The sequence below is a fragment of the Carcharodon carcharias genome, chromosome 14, assembly GCF_017639515.1.
Source record: "Carcharodon carcharias isolate sCarCar2 chromosome 14, sCarCar2.pri, whole genome shotgun sequence".
Taxonomy (NCBI): Eukaryota; Metazoa; Chordata; class Chondrichthyes; order Lamniformes; family Lamnidae; genus Carcharodon; species Carcharodon carcharias.
The window spans coordinates 78,442,245-78,463,703 of record NC_054480.1 but is presented as its reverse complement, the minus strand read 5'-3'; the positions used below and the strand labels follow the sequence as shown (position 1 = coordinate 78,463,703).

The 21,459-nt window shown below is 46.0% G+C and overlaps 1 protein-coding gene across 3 annotated transcripts in view; it reads left to right on the top strand.

Moving 5' to 3' along the window:
* The first annotated feature begins 1,605 nt into the window (after positions 1-1,605).
* Positions 1,606-21,459, top strand: part of tfap2c (transcription factor AP-2 gamma (activating enhancer binding protein 2 gamma)) — an 87,096-nt gene continuing 67,242 nt past the window's right edge. Inside the window, exons 1-3 of one of the 3 annotated variants that reach the window (XM_041205375.1) lie at positions 1,606-1,766; positions 11,688-12,131; positions 13,858-13,909. In XM_041205375.1, coding sequence (XP_041061309.1) covers positions 1,683-1,766; positions 11,688-12,131; positions 13,858-13,909 — 580 coding nt within the window. In that variant the 5' untranslated portion in view covers positions 1,606-1,682. Of the gene's footprint in view, positions 1,767-1,849; positions 1,942-9,184; positions 9,556-11,687; positions 12,132-13,857; positions 13,910-21,459 lie in introns of those variants that run through there. The other 2 variants (XM_041205377.1, XM_041205376.1) reach the window with 2 other exon arrangements.

Genomic DNA, 21,459 nt, shown 5'->3' with positions numbered 1-21,459 from the left:
AAACATACTTTAAAACTCGTTAATGTTGTGTGCCTGAGCCCGTGCGCTTCAGAACACGACTCTCAGTCCCCGAACTGTTATAACAGTTTAAACTGCAGTCCAAATCTCTCGCCCTTTCTTTCATTGAGTCCCATGTTAGTTACAATAATCCCTTCATTAAATTTAAGGCTCACTCTCTCAGAAGTCTCACACAAACCAACCACCAGCTGAGATTCTAAATTAAAATACACTGGCTGTATAATTTACCTATTTGAGTTTACACACACATTGACATGTGAATATGTGTGTAAATTAATATATGCGTGTAGTAAAAACAGAAAACGCTGGAAAAGCTCAGCAGGTCTGGCAGCCTCTGTGAAGAGATGACCTGCTGAGCTTTTTCCAGCATTTTCTGTTTTTATTTCGGATTTCCATCGCCCGCAGTATTTTGCTTTTATAACATGTGCGTGTTTGTAAGAGTAATTCTCTATGCAGTTTACTAAAATAAGTTGCAATATTTTCTGTTTGTACAAAATAAGAGCTCTGATGTCAGTAAAATTTCCAACTGCTCGGGACAGAGGGTCAAGCCAGCAAGGAGAACTCTGTAAACATCACCGCCTTCCTCTTTACTCTGGGAGGTGAGGAAAAATCACTCCCAGTACTTCAATCTCCGGCCTATCAAACCACCGCGCCGAGATCTCCAGATGTGGGATCAGCAAAGTCCAGGAGCCAAACACACGGACCCAGGTCTGCTGGACAGTACACCGCGGTTCCACCCGTATCTGTGGAGAGACTGGGGCACATTCTCTGAGCATTGACCCCCGGAGTGGGGGGACATTCTCCGGGCAAAGATACTCTTTTAAAGGACCCAGGCAACGACTGGGGTGGCGGGGGGCGGGGGTGTGCTGAGTACCTTCCTCAGAAGCTGCACATTGCACGCGGGACTGGAGGTATATATGTGTATATGCGACGCCCCGGGGGGAGTCCCGCTCACCACCCCCAACCCCGGGTGGGAAACAGCTTTATAAGCTGGTCCGGCTCTACCCTCTGCTTCCTTCCTGAGATTCACCAGCACAAGTCACGGGCCTAGAGTTTAGGTAGCACACGGCGTGGCCGTTTCCCAACTGCTTAGCTGGGGTAGGGAGAAATTCTTGAATCGCTTCTCAGAGCAGGGGCTCTGCCGAGAGAGAGAAAGCCGTCAGCGGCCTGCAGAATGACTGCAAATAGTAAGAGTGAGACAGGGAGGAAGTAATTGATGAAGAGAAACAGAAAATAGTGAGAACAAGATAGACTCAGAGAGAAATGGAGATAATGAGACAAAGATGGGGGGGGGTGGGGGGTGGAATGAGCGGCTAGAGATTGATAACTTCTAACACAAACTGTGTTAAAAAAATAGAAACAGAAAATGCCGGAAATACTCTGTAGGTTTGGCAGCATCTGTGGAGAGCGAGACAGAGTTAACGTTTCGAGCCCAATAAGTGTTAAGAATCAATTCTCACTCAGAAATATTTGCTTTAATTATTTTGGTATTTTTCCCTTTTCTCTCTAGTGTTCGAAGTTCAGGTTGATTTGGTCTGGTAAAGGAATTGAACTTTGTTGTTTACACTCAGTTCTCATTGAACAGACTGAGTGTGAATTTCTGGAAGGTATGTGTGCAGCCTCCGACTGACAAAGGGAGACCACCGTCTCTTTAACAGAACTGAATGGCAAGGGATAGAAACATAAGGACGAGCAGCAGGGGAGAGGAGCCGTCTGTGTGCTATTGGAGGCTGTCGATTCTTTCTCAGGTAAATGATTGCGAGGTGGGTTTGCCTGAGATGCGCAGGCGCATGTCTCGCCCAGGTACAGTTACTGCAGGTTGAGAGCCGAGTAAAATCTCTGTCGCATTCACTGGCCCCTCCACGTTGCAGCATCGGGCGAGGACCGAGCATGTCGTTACTGGGGAAAATAGGCGACTGGCAGGTGAGTGGAGTCCAGGCCCACAGTGATCTACTGTCATCAGGGAGTTGACTCTCAGCTCTGGGGGTGGGATTGTACAGAGTGGAGGGAGGGAACCATTTAAACTTTTAATTCACTTGCTGTCCTATTTTATATTCACAGGGAGGGTCTAACTTTCGAAGGGAGCTTCCTATGCCCGCATCTCGCATGTGCTGGCATACAGAGTTGGCAATGACCCTGAATGTGACTCGGGAAGGGTTACATGTGTCGAATGAGCGGTTAATGCGGCTCGGATCGCTGCCACGAGCCAGTCCCTCCGGGAAGGGGCCTCGGATCCGAGGACATGTCCCAGTTCCCTGAGCGAGCTGTGTGCACTGTGCGGTTCGGCCTGATCTGCACCGAACCTCTGTTTACCGGTGCTGGGGGTTGGGGCCGAACACCGAATCTTCCCAGCGGACAGTGCTCCCTGTGCGCTGAGGGAATTGTTAGTAAAAGAAAGACTTGCATTTATCTAGCGCCTTTCACTACCAGAGGCTATCTTAAAGCCCTTTACAGCTAATGAAGTACTTTTGAAGTGTAGTCACTGCTGTAATTGCCAATTCCCCGGGCCCTTTCTCACCACAAGCAAGTTGCAACTTAAAATAAAGTTGGCCGCTCGCTGGGAACTGGGAGGATAATGTCTCTCCTCCAACCGGAGCCTGGTTACAGGAAGGGCCCAGCCAACACGCTTTCTAAAGTTGAAAACAGCAAAATGTTGAAAGAGACAGAAGGAGGGAGGGGGAGGGGGAAGTTGGTGTGCACCCTTCATATTTACAGCAATCCTCTTCTTATGTAGCAGTTTTCTAATTATTATTAGCAGGATAACTCGGGGACAAGGTGGGACGACGGAGACTGCTGTACTTTAAACTGCAGATTTCAGACAAAACGCCTTGCAAATAATATCACTTTCAGTGCGAGTAACTAAGTGTTTGTGTTGTGTAAACGAATTAACTGTAAATAAAACAATAATGTATAACGTTGCATAGTCGGTTAGAGTGTTGTAAATTAGTTAGAAAGTGGACCGGGCTTCACTGTATTCAGCTGGTACAGCCATGTACAGTTACTGATCATTGGGGTGTGATTGAAGGTGAGGGATAATCAGCGTTCAATTAGTAGATTTAGGAATCGTTTCATGCAAAGCCGGAGTATTCGTTTAACAGGAGTGACCAATTGGTAGAAAGCGGGCTATTGAATTTTTCATATACTTGCCGTGTTTAACAGAAGCTCAGTGACATCGGGTCAGTGAATGTGAAATCTTCAGTTCTAAGTGTTCTTCAGTTTGTGAGAGCGGCTCTGAGCTTCACTAATTAGCATCTCACTGTTCCATTTCAAAGCTAGCGAGCCGTTGTGAAATTAATCTTATATCCAGACTTGGGGACAAATGAAAAAGAACAGTTTAGATCCGGCGCGTTATAACCTTCTGTATACACCGTCTGCCGCTCGCCCACAGCCACACAGTATCTGGGCGCGGGAGAAACAGAGGGAACAGTACAATTTAGGACAGTAAAAATCCCAAAGCGATCAGACACCACTTTGATAGAAATAAAAACAGAAAATAATGGGAAAACTCAGCAGGTCTGGCAGCATCTGTGGAGAGAGAAGCAGAGTTAATGTTTCAAGCCCAAAATGACTCTTCAGAGCTGATAGGGCAATTTGATAAGAGTCATGTGGAAATAGGGAAACTTTTGACGGCTGAGAGCATTTGTAATGCCCGTTGCCATTCGACTTAAAGCGGGGGTGGCTGCTGGGGTATTTAAAAAATTCCTCTGGTGCAATGTTTTATTAAAGAGGTAAATTCTGCCCCTTTAGTGTAACACGCCGGGCATTGTCGGAGGTGGCGGTGTGACGGCGGAGGATTCATTCGTTAAAAAGGCCAGTTCGGGCTGTATCGTAATTTAACAAACATCAAATGCCAGGGTTTACTACACCTGAACCGTCTCAACTGGCCTCCAGTTCCATGCGAGATTTTAACTCTGAGACTTGTTTCGTTCCAAAGTAACGAGGAGGAATTCAACTGAGGTTTTCTTTTTGGGTGGGAGGAGAGCTATGATATCGCCAGTGTGTCGAAGGGGACGTGTTTAAAAAAGGAGGTGGGGGTTTAAGGGCACTTATCTCGAGTAAGGCTTTATTATTATCGCTGGCTAGAAGTGGCACCGGATTGGCTGCTGCTGAATAGTTCTTTAAACGTGGTTCCAAATAGAATAAGTCGATAAAATGAGCCCTTCTCCCTGTCTCCGGTCCTTTTCTGCAGGTACTGACCCTGTGACAAGAGTATTCCCATTCACAAACCTTTGATTTCAGTTAAGCGCATCTAACTCCTTGGGGGAATACAATCATCCCGCAAAAAATGCAATAATTCCATAGAGAGAATGTCAGCATAACGGTCATTAAAAAAAAGGAAGATTAGGAAAACGTTTTCCCCACGCATGCTGACAGGTAAACCCTTGCAGAGAACAGTATGGGCATCAATACATTTCGTATAAAATTAGATTTCGTATTGCTCTGTGCTACACACGATAGACTTTTGGCAAATGTACAAGATGTTTGTTAAGGGAATCCGCTGTGAATCCTTATATTCGTTTTTATTATGACCCAGAATTCATTCTTTGAACAAGTGGAAAGAGGTTTAATAGGAACTCCCGGAGGAAATTTGATATATAGCAGAGAAATGTTCAAAAAATGGCAAGGTTAGAGGGAAAGAGCGGGAAAGTGGAACGAATTGAATAGCTTTTTTCCAAAGAGCCGACACAGGCACGATGGACCGAATGGCCTCCTTTGGTGCTTGATGATGTTATGAAATGGATAGATATACTGACACATAAGAATATCGAAAACAGTAGTAAATCTGATCTGTATTATATTTCTCCACCCGCCTTAGTACTGTAACCCTCAATATACTAAATGTTAGTTTTCAAATGTTTCACTAAACCCGAGCAGAACCTTTCAGCTTTCTTCCTGACTTCACCCCGGAATTATCTAGCTCTAATTTTAACATCATGCTCTCTTGCTCTGGACTCACCCACCAGAGGAAATAGGTTCTCTCTCTATCAACACCTTTCATCATTTTAAACACCTCAGCTAATTTCCCACACACAAACCTGGTCTGTGCAACCTGTCCTTACAATTTAACCCTTTTCGCCCTCATCCCGTCTGAGACGGATATCTCCTCCCCGAGGCGCAGTCCCCAGATGAGCTCCTTCTGTGTTCCAATCTTTTGGAGAGAGATCCCATTAGCCCTTTTACTGGCAGCTGTACCTGTCCCACTACTTCTGAGTGATTGCAACTGTATGGAGGTGAACACACATACGCATACAGGCAGGTCAGGACAAGTGCAGTGACAAGCTATTGTAACAAAAACAAGTCCATAGGGCAGGCCACCAGCACAGATGAAACCTGCAGACCTGTAATGAGTAAGTGACCCCCCCCCATCCGCAGCTTTCGTTTAAAGGATGGCCAGCAGTTCGCATTCATATTGAACGAAATCCTGCCAGCACCAGTGAATACCCCGGTCACAATGCTCACTGTTGTTCAAAGTATTTTTTTTAAGCGATTGAGCTGTGTTATGTTTGTTAAAGACAAACGCCGTTTGAAATATTTTCTTTACTTGGACAAGAAAGGCGGGGGCGGAGGAACTGCCCAGGAATTGCAACTAATGTTCAGATCTAGGAATTCGGACACGGATATTCCTTAATATATTGGACTATTTTGATTGATACTTTTGGGAAGCCGTGTGCCAGTGACTGCATTTAACTGGACACTTGTTTTGTTTCCCAACGAATCAATGCAAACAGGGGCCTGTGAGTTCCTCTGCTTTGGCCTGCTGACATCCACCGTTCGGGGTTTCAAGAGAATCCCTGAACGCCTCTCCCCAGCCCCCATCCCCTTTCATAGCGAGGCTGGAGTTCATGGTGGGATAGGAATTTTATACATTGTAATTACACAGTTTCCAAATTTTAAGTTGCGCGGAGGATTCGAGTCTTCTCAAAAGTGTGGATGGGTTAATTGATCCCAATCTCTGAATAACCCTCTAAGTCTCTGAAACTGTTCTACATTTCAAATGGGATTCCCCAGCAGGGACAATGCCGCTAATTAACACCTCACTTTATGGTGGACCCCACCAAAAATGGTAATGCAGACTATTGTCGAGGGAGGTGTGTCGCCGGTCATTAGCAAGTACGGGGAGCTGAGTTTTCACCTTGAAAGACACAGCGCCAGCAGTCCAGAGAACATTTTATCGGCCGCTTGGCTGCTCTTTAAATATTGAGTTGCAGTAATGATGTTTCACCGAGTTCCTGAACACACTTGCAGCTAATAGCGACGATGTGTTTTATCTAGATACAATAGCCATGTTACAAAAGCACGGCTGTTATTTTGTTTTCCCAATTACCTTTTTAATACGCAGAAGAGAATAATACAAGAGTCAGTAAACTGCAGAGGGAAGTCTGGTGTATCATGGCATGGATCTTTGTAACACCGCTCGTGTACAATATAGAATAATAACCATGATGCGATATAAATATATCATGCAGCAAAGTGCCATTTAACACAGTATGAAGTCTTAGCATCTACAGTGTTATTAAATAAAACACTATATCATAACACCGTATGATATAATGCATTATAACATTGAATACAGTGCAGTAAAACCATTTCAATGCTATAATTCAATGCAGTACTATAGACATCTACAATACAAAATTACAAAATATAATTCGCAATTCACAATTGGTTATATAGTAAAATATAGCACAATGTACAGTCATGTCTTACTAATAAAGTAAAAGCGAATGCTGGAGATCTGACAGAAAATTAAAGCGCTGGAGAAACACAGCACGTCTGGCAAGCTCCGTGGAGACAGAAACAAAGTTAACCCCGCGAGTCCAATGTGACTTCTTCAGAACTCTTGTTTCTCTCTCCATAGAGGCTGCGACAGACAGGCTCAGCTTTTCCAGCTGAGATTTCCCAGCACTCTCGGTTTTATTGGTCATAGCAATACTACATATATGTGTGTGGGTGTATATATAATACCATTTAGTATTTGAAGTTTTACAATGCACCACATTACCAGCAGATAACTGAACTGTAAAAAGAAGGATGCAAAGAGGCATTGTACCAGGTTGTATAGTCATTCGGGTTCAATTGTCCCAATGAAGCGAAGGGTTTAAAGCACTGGGTGTTTCTCACTAGAACAGAGGAGCTTAAGGAGGGATACAATCGAGTCTTTAAAAATTGACAAAGGACATAACCAAAAGCTGTTTGGGCTGGTTGATGAATCAGCATCAAGGTGCACAAGCCGAGGGTTGTGACTGAAGAAAGGAAGGGTGAGTGTAGAAGATGAAGTTGCATGCAGAGGGCTGCTTATACATGCGATTCTTTCCAGGCAAGCATTTAGAATTTAATTTAAAAATGCTTAAAAGACTATTATGAAATAAAAAGGCGGGAAACAGGATGAGATATTCCCAGCTGGAGAGCTAACACCGACCGAGTGTTAGTCGATCGAGGGGCCGAGTGTCCCCTGCCAGTCACCGCTATTTATCGATGGGAATGTGTAGGATGAGAGAGCTGTGTAAATCATCAAAACCAAATCACTACCGATCCGAGGGCATTAACGCATGTCAGAGAAAGCAAGCGACAGGCTGTTTACTGAGAATTTTTTAACAATAATGAAAGCAAACTGTAATTCTATCATTAAAAATAAGTGCAGTGAATTCAAAGGAGAGAGTAACAGGACGAATTCTTACGGACAGACACTGCATCACTGAGCGAGGAAACCCCGTTTCCTTTCAGCGTCTTGCCGGCGGCGCACTCGGCAAATAACTGAGATATTTTAATCAGTGCGAAGAGTCTCTAGTTAGCGCAGGGTTCAGGCGAACATTTGACCGCAGTTCAGGCTTCGAGCTGACCCTGTTGCCTGTCAGTGTGTGTTGCAGGAGAAGTGGAATGTAGGGGGAACCCAGCGAGAGAGGGTGGGAAATTCCCGCCCGAGAGCGGCGGAATCCTGAGGAAGACACATGTCATATCAGCCCCCGCCCCCAATGATCCTCCTGTATCCCGGAGGAGACTGGGAACGGGCAAGCTGTGCCTATCTCAAATCGCTTGTATCCCCCTTTAAACGGGTGAAGCGAACAGCAGACGGGCGGTATCAATGGAGAGAGGGGCATTTGTTCGATTGAAGTCTCTGGTTTGTTGTGGTCAGTTCTTTTGCCGAAGGAGTGTAATCTGATTCTTAGCTGGGGCCCATCCAAATATTCCAATTCCTTCCCGCAGTTGCCAGGTGAGCCTCCCTCCTCCTGTCCCCTCCCCTTTTAAGAAAACCCTGAAGAAATATTAAAAAGACACTCAAACTCCTGCAGTGTGGTGTTGACCCTTCGGGTGAAGAGTGAGAGTGGGGGAACTCTGATATGTCACCGCCTCTCCTGGTGTTCTCAGGGCGAGTGTAAATGAAGGGATGCTGCAGCTTTTTATTCATTTTCTGCTTACTGCATTTTGAACTGATTCTCTCAGTTTATCCACTCGCAGAAGTGAAGGAGGGGCTTTGAACGTAAATTTCACCAAATCCAACTGATCGCACAGCAACTGCTGGGAGGTGAGAATCGCCGTTAGCCGAGATTTCCGGAGTAACCGTTTCGAGTTTTTTTTTAAAGCGTGAAACAAGACAAGAAGAACCAATGAAAAAATCAAAACTTTTCACGAAGGAGCAGCAGAGAGTTCCACAGAGGGATTGTGCATGGGTTACTAGTGGAGGTGTGTGACCGCCAGGATTAGCAGGGAGCTGGGCTCCCTCCCTTCTCCACCGAGCCTGGAACAATGATCGATTAAAGCCACCCAGGGACACCGTCAACACAACTACATTTCAATAGTGTCATGGATTGGATCTGATGGCTTTTCGTGAATCGCCAGGGTTCTGTTAAAGGGCTCCTGTTGTGGCTCTGAAGAAGTCATACGGACTGGAAACATTAACTCCGTTTCTCTCTCCACAGATGCTGCCAGACCTGCTGAGTATTTGCAGCATTTTCTGACTTTATTTCAGATTTCCAGCATCGGCAGTATTTTGCTTTGCTGTTGCTGTGTAATTAGGGAGTGACTGGTTTTGAATGATGTTTGAGGCGTGGAGTGGGACTGGACTGGGAATTGAGTTCAGGAGGGGCCCGCTATTGAAGGGAGCCTGGGCGCTGGAACACAGCAGCATCTGCTCTCTGAGCAGGATGTCTGGATCCTCCACACTGAGCCACCGGGCGGAATGAGACACAGCAGTAAGCCGCTCCTCAAACCTCATAGGCTCGCCCATCACCGGGAGGCTTCTGATTTGCCGGCGGTGCAATTGCGTCGCGTTGCGTGTACATGACATCATGCGTCTAAGCCCCGCCTCTTAGGCGGGGTTTCTGATCGGTTTCCGCCTGTGGAACTAGATCCTCATTGGCAGGAGAGGCACAGAGCACTGGCCCATTCGAGGGAGATCAGACAGGAGGAGCTTTCCGATCACAACACTTTCGCTTCCTTGGATTGTGAAGCTTGGGCTGCTCTCGGGTTGGTTTCAGCGCGGGACCGAACATGTTGTGGAAATTAGCTGACAATGTCAAATATGAAGAAGACTGCGAGGTGAGAATGTGCTCTAAACGGGGGTTTGAGCCGGGGCGGGGGTGGCGGTGGTCAATCCAGTTCACTTGGACATATTTCCCTTTTCTCAGTGAACAATGTTCGAAATGAGTCCGAGAAGTTGTGTCTGATTAAACCCCAGTGCCACAGTCGGCAATTTAATAACTTACAATCACACTCCCTGTCTCACTAATGTCCGTGAACTTAACCTTAGAGGGAAATCCCTTCTTAATGTCACATCCAGGGCACAATATTCTTCAGCCAGAACTTTTCTACCAACAGATTGCGCGGTTTCAACTAAACACTTGACGATTATTTTGATTGAAGGAGATAATTTTCCTTTTTGTGAATGAAGTTTCAGACATGGTGCCCGCTTTCGTGGCCGCTTGGTAACTCTTGGCCAGCAGATTGGAGGAGAAAGCTGCTTAGGAACTGGCGGGGGCCCGGACCTGAGCATCCAGTTTGACTGGTCTCTCAATCAGGAAATTTCACATCAAGTGAGAGCTCGAGTGACTCCGGGAAAGCCGAGCAGGAAGGGGAGGTGTCCAGCGACCGCGAACTCCCTCCTTTCAGCGAATGACACCTCATACTCGGACTCAGGGGCTCCACAGTATTGACCCCCCCCCCCCACCAACCAACACCCCACACCCACCCCCTTCCCCCTCCTTCCCCCTCACCTCATTCTTCCGTGTAGCCTTGAGCTGTTAGTTTTGAAAGAGGACCCGGAGGTGCTTCCTTCCCGAATTCTCCCACTGGAGACAAGCGACCCTACACTGGTGCCCACAGTCGCGGAACCCAGCGCCGCCTTATCTCCCCCGCCGAAAACGATTATCGAGGACAGAGAGCAGATAGTAACCGACTTCACACTTGATTGTCAGCCTAAATCCCCCTTCAATTATCAGTGTAACGTGAATGAAAATGAATTTATAAATCCCGGCGTGTTCCATTCTGTCCGGCCCCTTCCCCAAGCAATCTGAACCATTGACTCTCATCTTTGCAACGCTGTATTTTGAGGAGCAATCACCCGCTGTCTTGCTACCTCTCCCTGCCCCTCGAATCACATCAGTTTCGGCTTTGCGGGGAGAAGAATCGGTTGCCCTAGTTTGAGTCAGCCCCTGTTTTCGCTCAATTGTGTGTGTGCTGTCACGCTGAGTGGTCTCTGGGTGGGGCAATCGGATCGACACGAGATTAAGAACGCGGAAAAATCAGCTATCGCCATTCGGTATTCAAACGATAGAGAAAATTATAACTTTAATTTTTCACAAACCTTTTGGATTTAGTATTTGGGTTGTAGGTTGCACTTTTGGCAATGTTACTTTGGTCTAAGCTGAGTAAAAACATGTACATTCAATAAATAATTCTCACTCAGGAGCCAGACAGTGACTCTGGTTTATGAATACCAGATTGCGCTTGTGAGAGCGGACAATGAGAAACAGGATTGATTCGAAATAATTTTAGATCAACACATTGTCCACACTTGAATTTCTTACAGAAAGCACAGGCGATTTAGTGTGAAATACAGACAGAAAATGCTGGAAAAACTCAGCAGGTCTGGCAGCATCCGTTGGGAGAGAAACAGAGTTAACGTTTTGAGCCTGCGTGGCTATCCTTCAGGCGGTTTAGTGGTCTGGTGGGCTGCAAGACATGGATTACTATTAAAAAGCATTAGTGACCTGTCGGGAGATTTGTTCAAATCTGAAATTTTCTGACCGGATTGCGACTTGGAAGTGATTTTTTTGACTGGGGATTGACTGGAGTTTTGGAGAGTAGAGGTTGGGCTGTTGATTTGTTCAGTGTTACGAAATAAAAATTAACGATTGGGATGGGTCTTAATCTCCCCCATCTTCTGGCGTTCAGACACCAATTCCCTTTCCCCGAGCCTCCAATGTTACATATCGTCGACATCAGGCTGGTTAGGGGCCACGAGGAATTAAAGTTAGAATATTAACTTTTGAAGATATACATTTCAAGAGAAAAGCCGTAAATAAAATAGTGCACGCTGAGCTGAGGGTAGTTTTTCCAAGGGTAAAGAATCATGTGTTTTATTTAGGAGTCTGAATATCTGATGAATGGGGTAGTTACGATTTTTACATCTTCACAATAACCTGAATGGAAACATTTCCGTATCTCCTCAGGACCGACACGATGGCACCAGCAACGGAACTCCGAGATTGCCCCAACTCGGGGCAGTTACCCAGCACTTGTATTCCGCGGCTCCTCCTCTCTCTCATACCCCGAGCTCCGAGTTCCAACCGCCCTACTTTCCCCCTCCGTATCAGCCCTTAGCCTACAGCCAGCCCTCGGACCATTACCTGGGCGACCCTTACTCTATCAACGTCTTGCACCACCACCACCACCAGCAGCAACAGCAGCAGCACTCGGGCTGGCAGGCTCGCCAGAACCCGGAGGTTCTGTCTCAGCAGCAGCGAGGCGGGCTGGCGGCTCAGCTCTCAGCCCTGGAGCCCAGGAGGGAGATCCGGCGCCCAGACATCCTCATCCCCGGGGCTCAGCATATGGACACGGCCTTGGCAGGAAACCTCAACATGCACGATGTGGTGCATACAATGGAGGAGGTGCAGGTACAGCTAGACCTCTTCATCCTCTGTTCAATGTCTTACTAATGTTTTTTTAACTATCAGGAAAGAGCAACTAAATAATGGATTTCTAATTAGTCCCAGCATAAATCACTGCACATTAACTTTTAATTGTTGAATTCGGCACTGCCGGAATGAATATAAGGTGTCCGCTGAGGTGACTCAGTAGCACTGCGTTACTGAGAAGGCCCAGAGATCTTGGGCTGCAGATATACTGTCCATTAAACCGACAGGAACAGAGAGAAAAGCTGTACAAAAAGGGGCCGAACGGCTCTCCTCAGCCCCTACCCCAAAAAACCCCAACCGGAGCAGAAATAAGCGGGATCCTGTTTTAAGTTTTGGATGCAAAAAAAGTGTATCTATATAAAAGCTGGGATGGAGTATTACCATTGGAGGTAAGTGTGTGTCAGGAGGCTCAGATGTCACTGGGCTAGATTTAATAGTGCCAAATAACTCATTAATACAAGCTGCTCGTCCCCGCCTTACGGGATCTGGTGTTCCCATGTCCCTGCACTGATGAAAGTCCTAATTGTCTTCAGATAATAGGCACTTCAAGAGAGACCCTCACAGAGAGTATTTCAATGGACCCCGTGGACAAGTAGATAACAAGTGGTGCTTGAAAGACTCTTCCTTTTAAACTAGACAATTTCTGCAAATTAAATGTCAGAAAGGTATTTAGATGTTAATGTTTATTAATCAATTGGAGAGAACGAGTATTGGGCTCTTATCTTCCAGCGCTCTGTATCACTTTACATGCCTGCAAGAGTGGCTTCAAATACTTCACCATTAAACAGATATATAATCATCTGTCTCAGTGTTTAAACCAATGCGGATCTCCCCCAATAATTAATGTTTTCGTTTTTAAAACCCTATCTCTCAGAATGAAGAGGTTTTTTTGGCGGGTGTAAGCTGCTGGGTAATTCTAGACGGGATGTATCAGAGGAAACAGCAAAAGGCGAGCCAGCGGCGACCGCTCGATGTCATTAAAAGAGACGAGCTCTGAACAAAGAGCCTGTATTAATGAGCAGGGCGGTGGGAGACAGATCCCCATCACATTCTCTGAAACATCCAGAACACAACACACGTGCCGGGGCTTGTTAGAAATTGGGAACTTTGGGAAGACACCGGGAAGCGAATCCCGTTCACTGAGAGGGAAAACCGGAAAGTAGCAATATGAGCCATGGGGGGACTCGGCGACAGAATCAATCATTACTGTTTAAAATATATATTAATGCAAATCCTTTACTTTAAACTGCCTGTTTCATTCCTGCCTCTTATATGTAAAAAAATGAAAATCTGACAAGCATTCCACCGATACACTCATTTTCATAAAGTATGTCATTGAAATATTAATCTGAATATATTTACCACGTTGTGTTAATTGTTTCATTTTAATGTGTTACAAATAATCTTTCGCAGCTTCATTCTGATAGTTTTGAAGGGTTTTTTTTTCCGGAGTGTTTTCAATTGGTTTGTGTTCAAAGAGCCAGCAGGGTCACTAGATGCCGAATGGCCTGTGTGCACCTATGTCACCTTCCCAATGAGCCCCCCCACCCCCTTGTAATAGCCGGAGCCCACGGTTATCCGCAGGAAAGGATAGCTCTGTAGTGGCAGCCGGTCTGAAATCAGCCACATGTAGAACAATGACAGCCACAAGGGGTTTAACAGCGCGGAGCCGGCCCTTAACACCGCATTTATCTTTGCTTTGCAGCACACGGAAGAGCCGAGCCTGCTGGTCCAGGATCACGGAGTTATAAAGAAAGGTAAGCACAGTCTTTCCGCCCCAACTCATTGCAAACACTGCCCTCATCCAGGGACCCTGGCTGCACTGATCGCCTTTGGGAAACGCCACGTTTTGATCAATCATTTCTTGAAGGTTTAAATAACTAGCGGAGTTAATGAGAATCTCCCGTGGTGGGTCACGGTTGTGTTTGGGTCTCACCCCCGCAGCCTTTTACACGAAGTTGTGTCCCCACGGGGGTCGGGGTGGGTGCCGGAGCTGTTTGTTTCTGAGCGGAGGCAAACCTCATATTTAATTTACAATCTTCTCTCTCTGCCCATCAAACTGACGATGAATAAATGAGGAAGCATCATCCCCCAAACCCAGAGTCCAACAGCCCATTGAAAAGTTTCTGACTCCTATACAGTCTGTTCGGGAAATCCTGTTCCTTTTACCAAACCACCCAATAGTTTATCCTGTCCTAACTGGCCAGAGTTTAACTCTGAGCAACTGCTAATCCAACAGAGATTCCCCCATCCCCAACACTGAAAGGCCAGACTGTGAAGGAAGGGGAGATAGTGAAAGGCAGAGGGACAGGAATCGATGAACAAATCAACTACCAACGCCACTGACCCCATCCTATTCTTCATTATTATTGGTGTAAAGGATTGTTATTGACAGGATGCTGCTGGTTTTAACAATGGTTTGCAGAGATGTCAGGGTTCAGGTGCTTCCGGAGGGATGATAGAGGATGGGTTGAAAGGCCATATTGCTCTAAACACTCGGCTTTGAGGTGGTTCTGACGGACTCCGGGCTCGGGGAGGTGGTTCTGACGGACTCCGGGTTCGGGGAGGTGGTTCTGACAGACTCCGGGCTCGGGGAGATGGGGGTCAGTCAGTTATTTGAATGCAAAGTGGAGCTTTTGTTTGGTGAAATGTACTTCGCATCTGTAACTGTTTGCGGAAGGGTAACTAACTTTTTGGTATCCATTTCACGACTTTCTTCTCCACCCTCACAAGGGCGAAACCAACACTTACACTTGGTTGCCAATCCTGCAGGATTGCCCTGGAACCCAGGAGTCCGGGAGATTGCAGCAAGTGAACCTGAGTGGAAAATGAGAGGAACATTAAAAACCGTTTTTTAAACAAGTTTTATGAATATCAAAAGATTATTCACTGTCACTCAAGTCAATTCACTTTCCAATTGATTGTCCATCTAGAGGAGGGGCGTGTGCGGTGACTAATGGCGGGGAGAGTGGGGCGGGTGGGTGACTGTGATGAAGCTTCCAGGAATAGCTGAATTTGTCCTTTGCCAGTGACTTACCAACACTGAAGGATAGGAATCAGGCTTGTTTGTGAGATTCTGGCTTTGTTTGATTGGCGCTGCCTCTTACTCCTCTTTAAAGCCTGTGGGTTGAATGAATTATTCCCTGTGCCTTTACAGTACTGTCACTCTCTGACCTTTCAGCTCCGCTCAAAAAATCCTTGGTAAGTAGGATCGGAAATGTGCTAACTCTGCCTCTAACCAAGTTGTAAAACCAGATTCATTGATATTTAATGTTGGTGCAAAGAGATGGGAACAAGATCCCTTAACGGAAACATAAATTCCAGCTACACTAGGGACGCTAACCCCGGCTCTAGTGAGGGTCCCCCCTCCTAGAGGGGGCTTGACGCGCTGCTGCCCATAGGGTTGCAGCTCTGCTTGACACTGCCCTGGTCTGACTCAGCCCCGACTGTGTACCTTCATGCTGTGACATTAACATCTGCCTGTGGTAAGAAAGAAGAATCGCTCAGTGTTTATTCACGCTGTGGTCAAGGGTCTGAACGAGCGATCGAGTGTTCGCGTCTTTCCAGTCGCTCCTTAGCAGAATCCGCTTCCACGCCCATTTCTCCCGATCTACGGTCAGACACCAGCTCTGCTGTGCTCCAGTTTAGCCAGAACCCATGTACATTCGGCATTGCAGCATCTAAGAGAGAGGATAGGTCTTGCCTCGGATGACTCCTCTGCGCCTTTGCTGATAGATGCACTCTGCTTCCTGATAGGGCCCCCCTGTCAGTTGCCATTCAGCGACTCCCATGTGATTGGGTGTGATGCCTTATCCAGTCGAGCAGCCCGCCCACGCACATGAATGGTTTAACAACTTGTGAGAAAACTAACAGCCGGCTTTGGGCTGTCGGAGTAGGGGTCTTTCGGCATCTGGGCTGGATGGGTTGGGGGAATGAATGAAGGAAATTGGATGTGTGGAGAGTACGAGTGAGCTGTGTGAGTTATTTATTCATTCCCCCCCCCCCCCCCCCCCCCCACCACCTCTATGTAATCAGATTGGTCACAACAGAAAGCTGTTAGCTAAATAAGGTGTCCAAAAATGGAAAACTATACTAGTCTCACTGAATTTTAGTCCGTTTTAAGCTGTTGCGTGGAATGTAATTATCTACTTTTCAAAAAAACTTCTGTAATGCCCGCACAGTACTTTTCTAAATGCATGGTTTTGATGTGGGTGACACTAGCAAGGCTGGTATTTATTGGTAAACTCGAGTTGCCCTTGGGAAGGTGATGGTCAGGTGCCTTCTTGAACCAATATAATCCCTGCAGTCGCTCATCTCAATGATGCCAATCTGTCTTTAGCCCCTTGCAAGCATCTGGATGTGGATACCTGGTGCACAGTAATGCTAGCAGCAACACCATGCTGCCAAGTGTGGGGATTACGCGGGGACCTTAAACTAATGTCTCTTTAACTGGGGCCACCACTAGGTGAGCTGAAATGATTTGTATTATGTTTCTGGTTGTACACTCCCTGTCCTGGTGAATTCTCGTTATGTTTACTGTGGGTTTAGGCTTGATGACACCGAACACTGCAATCTGAGACTTCAAGCTGTAATTTGGGTTTCACTCAGATGTCCCTTTGCATACACTGCCCTTCAGTTGAATTCAGCCAATGTAAACAGCAATCAATGGCCAACACTGTCTAAACTTTTCACCTAACTGCAGGCAATGGAAGCTCTGAGCAGATTTTATACCTGGTTGGAGATTGCATTACATCCTCCAGGTCATCACTCTGATCTCCAGATTAACATCACAAAGCTAGTGTTGGAGTGTGGAGTGCTTTACAGGTTAACACGCCCAAGAGCAGGGCTATATCAACCCTTTGTCTCCCTGGGTCATATAGGTGTGAACCAAGGAGCCCTTTGCACTCCTAATAATGCATCAATCTCTGCTCCAATTAGATTGTACATATCTCAAGTCCCATTGAGGATTTATCCAGAATTAAAAATCACCCTTTTTTAAATCTGTTGACTCACGAATTTTGCAACAAGGCAAGCCAGTGAATAAGAAATCCATGCATAAAAATGTCAACCTTTAAGGGAATGCCCAGCTTTATCAGGAATCAGGGCAGTAGGTTTGTTTGTGTGCATGAAAGTATGTGTGAGAGTGTGCATGTGAGAGTGTAAGCGCACATGAGACCGTGAGCATGTGTGTCCTGCTATTGGGGAAATTCTCAAGGCCAGCAGAGTGTAAATTGACATTTAAAATTGACACCAACATTTAGACCACAATTTTAATGTTGGAAATATCCCAAGGACTTTACAGGGAGGAAAGCAAAAAAGACACCGATAAACCAGGGCATGGTGGCATAGTTAGGAGTCGAGCAAAAGCAATTGAATTTTTCAGGCTGATATTGGTAGATTTTTGTTCATTAAAAGTAGCAAGGGATAGAGATCAATGGTGTGTTTATGGAGTTAATATTTGGATCAACTATTATCTAATTGACTGGAGGAACAGGATCGAGAGGCTGAATGTTTCTAAATCTAAGTCCTTGCTAATGTTCGTGAGTGGAGTTGATCCCATGGGTGACTCCCAGCAGAACTCTACTGGGCTGACGGGCTTTGTGACTAGCTCCACAGTTCCATAGGTGATGGATTCCTAATGCCAAAGGCAACACTTGTGACTCCTCTCCTCCCCCCCCCCCTTCATTTGATGCCAAGATGCTGGAAATGACCCATCTCCTTCTCAAGAGACTTGAGCACATAATCCGGACTGACACTCCAGTACAATACTGAGAGAGTGCTGCCTTGTCCAAGATACTGCCTTTCAGTTGAGATATTCAGTTTTCCTCATCAGTTTAATATCATGAATGTTAAAAAATGTAAAAGATCCTGTGGAACTGTTTGCAGAAGAGTAGGGGAGTTCTACCAGTGATAATAAAAACAGAAAATGCTGGAAATAGTCAGCAGGTCAGGCAATATCCATGGAGAGAGAGAAACAAGAGTTAACATTTCAGGCCAATGACCTTTCATCAGTACTGTTCTCCTGGTGTGCTCTTCAATGCTTATCCCTTAACTAGCACTAAAAACCATCTGACAATTTATCTCATTGTTGTTTCTGGCACCTTGCTGTGCACAAATTGCCCATTGTATTTCCTACATTACAAGCAATACTACATTTCAGTACTTTTGGGACATCCTGAGGTCATGAAAGACACTAGAGAAATACAATATTTTTGTTGCTTTCAATCTTACTTTACTTTTGCTCTTTGTTTTCCATGATTTTTTTTGTAGAGTTGTGTGTTTTGCCAGCTGATTAAAGCTGTAAAGCTTCACTCCCTCAGCAGAGGATTTGGCGTTATACTTTTCATCCTTTGGTGCCTGTGATAACTTGAGTCCAGTCAATGACTCCATTAAAAGAATGTCACACAACTCATTTCCTCCTCCTTCATGTCACCACTTGGGTCAAATGCTTTTAGTTAATCTGGCAAATCAGCCAGAGTTTATATCCCTGATCACAACCTGGTGACTTCTGCTGGGAAGTGTAGCATGTTTGGCCACCTCAGGGTTATATGGCAGGGAATGCTCTTTGATGCCCACTGCAATAGAATAGTCCATTGTCTAATAATCAGTGTTTAAACATCAGCATGAAGAATGACTACTTGAGCAAAACACCGTGCCACATTTACAGGGGTCTACATTTTCAAGAGATGGAAACTCAGGCAGAGTAGGAGGAAGTGACTCCTTTGACAAGGGACAGAAGTGTGCGCGTGTGTGTGTCTGTTTGCAGCTGTGAGCTTTTTGATATATTTGGCTGATTAAAAACAGTACTAGCAAAATCCAGTAAAAGGACAGAAAGCCTTGCAATCATACAGCACCTTTCAGGAACATCCAAAAACAATTCACATCCAGTGAATAATATTTTGAGTACAGGCTTGCTCCAGGTGATCGTGTTTTGCATCCAACAATGAAATGTTTTTGGTGGTGTTGATTACAAGAGGAATGTTGGACTGGGACACTGGGAGAAATCCTTGCCTAGGATAATTAACATCAATTTACCAAAGCTTGGCATTTATCAGGTAGATTTAATGGTATGAATTTTAGGGGCTGGCTCAGGAATGACAATCTTTTTTAAAAATTCATTTCTGGGATGTGGGCTTCGCTGGCTGGGCCAGCATTTATTGCCCACTCCTAGTTGACCTTGAGAAGTTGTTGAGCTGCCGCCTTAAACTGCTGTAGTGCCTGTGGTGTAGGTATACCCACAGTGCTGTTCTGAAGGGAGTGCCAGGATTTTGACCCAGCAGCAGTGAAGGAATGGCGATATGTTTCCAAGTCAGGATGGTCAGTGGCTTGGAGAGGAACTTCCAGGTGGTGTTGTTCCCATGTGTCTGCTACCCTTGTCCTTCTAAATGGTATAGGCTGTGGGTTTGCAAGGTGCAGTCTAAGGAGACTTGGTGAATTCCTGCAGTGCATCTTGTAGATGGGACACACTGCTGCTACTGTGCGTCTGTGGTGAAGGGAGTGAATGTTTGTGGAAGAGTTGCCAATTAAGTGGGCTGCTTTGCCCTGGATGGTGTCGAGTGAGTGGAGAGTATTCCATCACACTCCTGACATGTGCCTTGTAGGTGGTGGACAGGCTTTGGGGAGTCAGGAGGTGAGTTACTCATTGCAGGATTATCAGCCTCTGACCTGCTCTTGTAGCCACAGTATTTATATGGCTAGCCCAGTTCAGTTTCTGGTCAATGGTAACCCCCAGGATGTTGATAGCAGGGTATTCAGTGATGGTAATGTCATTGAACATCAAGGGGCCATGATTAGATTCCCTCCTCTTGGGGATGGTAATTGCCTCACACTTGTATGGCATGAATTTTACTTGCCACTTGACAGCCCAAGCCTGGATATTGACCAGGTTTTGCTGCACTTGGACATGACACCTCATGGATGCCAATCCTGAGTTGCTAGATCTGTTCGAAATCTAGCCCATTTAGCACGGTGGTAGTGCCACACAACACGATGGCGGGTATCCTCAATGTGAAGGTGGGACTATGTTTCCACAAGGTCTGTGCAGTGGTCACTCCTAACGATACTGTCGTGGACAGATGCATCTGAGGCAGGCAGGTTGGTGAGGATGAGGTCAAGTATGTTTTTCCCTCTTGTTAGTTCCCTCACCACCAGCTGCAGATGTAGCCTAGTGGCTGTGTCCTTTAGGACTTGGCCAGCTTGGTCAGTGGTGGTGCTACCAAGCCACTTCTGTTAGTGGACAATGAAGTCCCCTGCCCAGAGTACATTCTGCGCGCTTGCCACCCTCAGTGCTTCCAAGTGGTATGCTGATTCATCAGCTGAGGGACAGCGGTATGTGGTAATCAGCAAGAGGTTTCCTTGCCCATATTTGACCTGATGCCATGAGACTTCACAGCGTCTGAAGTCAATGTTGAGGACTCTCAGGCCAACTCCCTCCCACTGTGCCACCACCTCTGCTGGGTCGGTCCTGCCAGTGGGAAAGGACATACACGGGCCTGGTGTTGGTGGCGTTTGAGACATTATCTGTGAGGTATAATTCCGTGAGGATGACTATGTCAGGCTCATGCTTGACTAACCTAGTCTGTGAGACAACTCTCCCAATTTTGGCGCGGATGTTAGTAAAGAATACTTTGCAGGGTCGACAGGGGCTGAGTTTGCTGTTGTCATTTCCGGTGCCTAGGTCAATGCCAGGTGGTAGTGGCTTGTTACAAATGAATGGCTTGCTCGGCCATTTAAGAGTTAACCTCATCACTGAGAGTCTGGAGTCATATGTAGGCCAGACCAGACGAGATGAGGGTAACAGATTTCCTTCCCTTAGTGAGCCAGAATGGTTTTTCCAACAATCGACATGGTTATCATTAGACTTTTAATTCCAGACTTTCACTGAATTCAAATTCCACCATCTGCCATGGTGGGATTCGAACCCGGAGCATTACCCTGGGTCTCTGGATTATTAGTCTAGTGACAATACCACGACACCTCCCCTGAGTTTAGGATGGAACCATCAGTAATATATTAGTTCATCAGTTCCCCACAACCAGCAGTGAACTCACTGTTTACCTGCCAGGGTTTGGGTACAGTAGTATAATGCAAATTTTTTTTATTCGTTTGTGGGATGTGGGCATCACTGGCCAGGCCAGCATTTATTGCCCTTCTCTAATTGCCCTAGAGAAGGTGGTGGTGAGTTGCCTTCTTGAACTACTGCAGTCCCTGTGGTGTAGGTACACCTACAATGCTGTTAAGGAGTTCCAGGATTTTAACCCAGTGACAATGAAGGAATGGCGATACATTTCCAAGTCAAGATGGTATG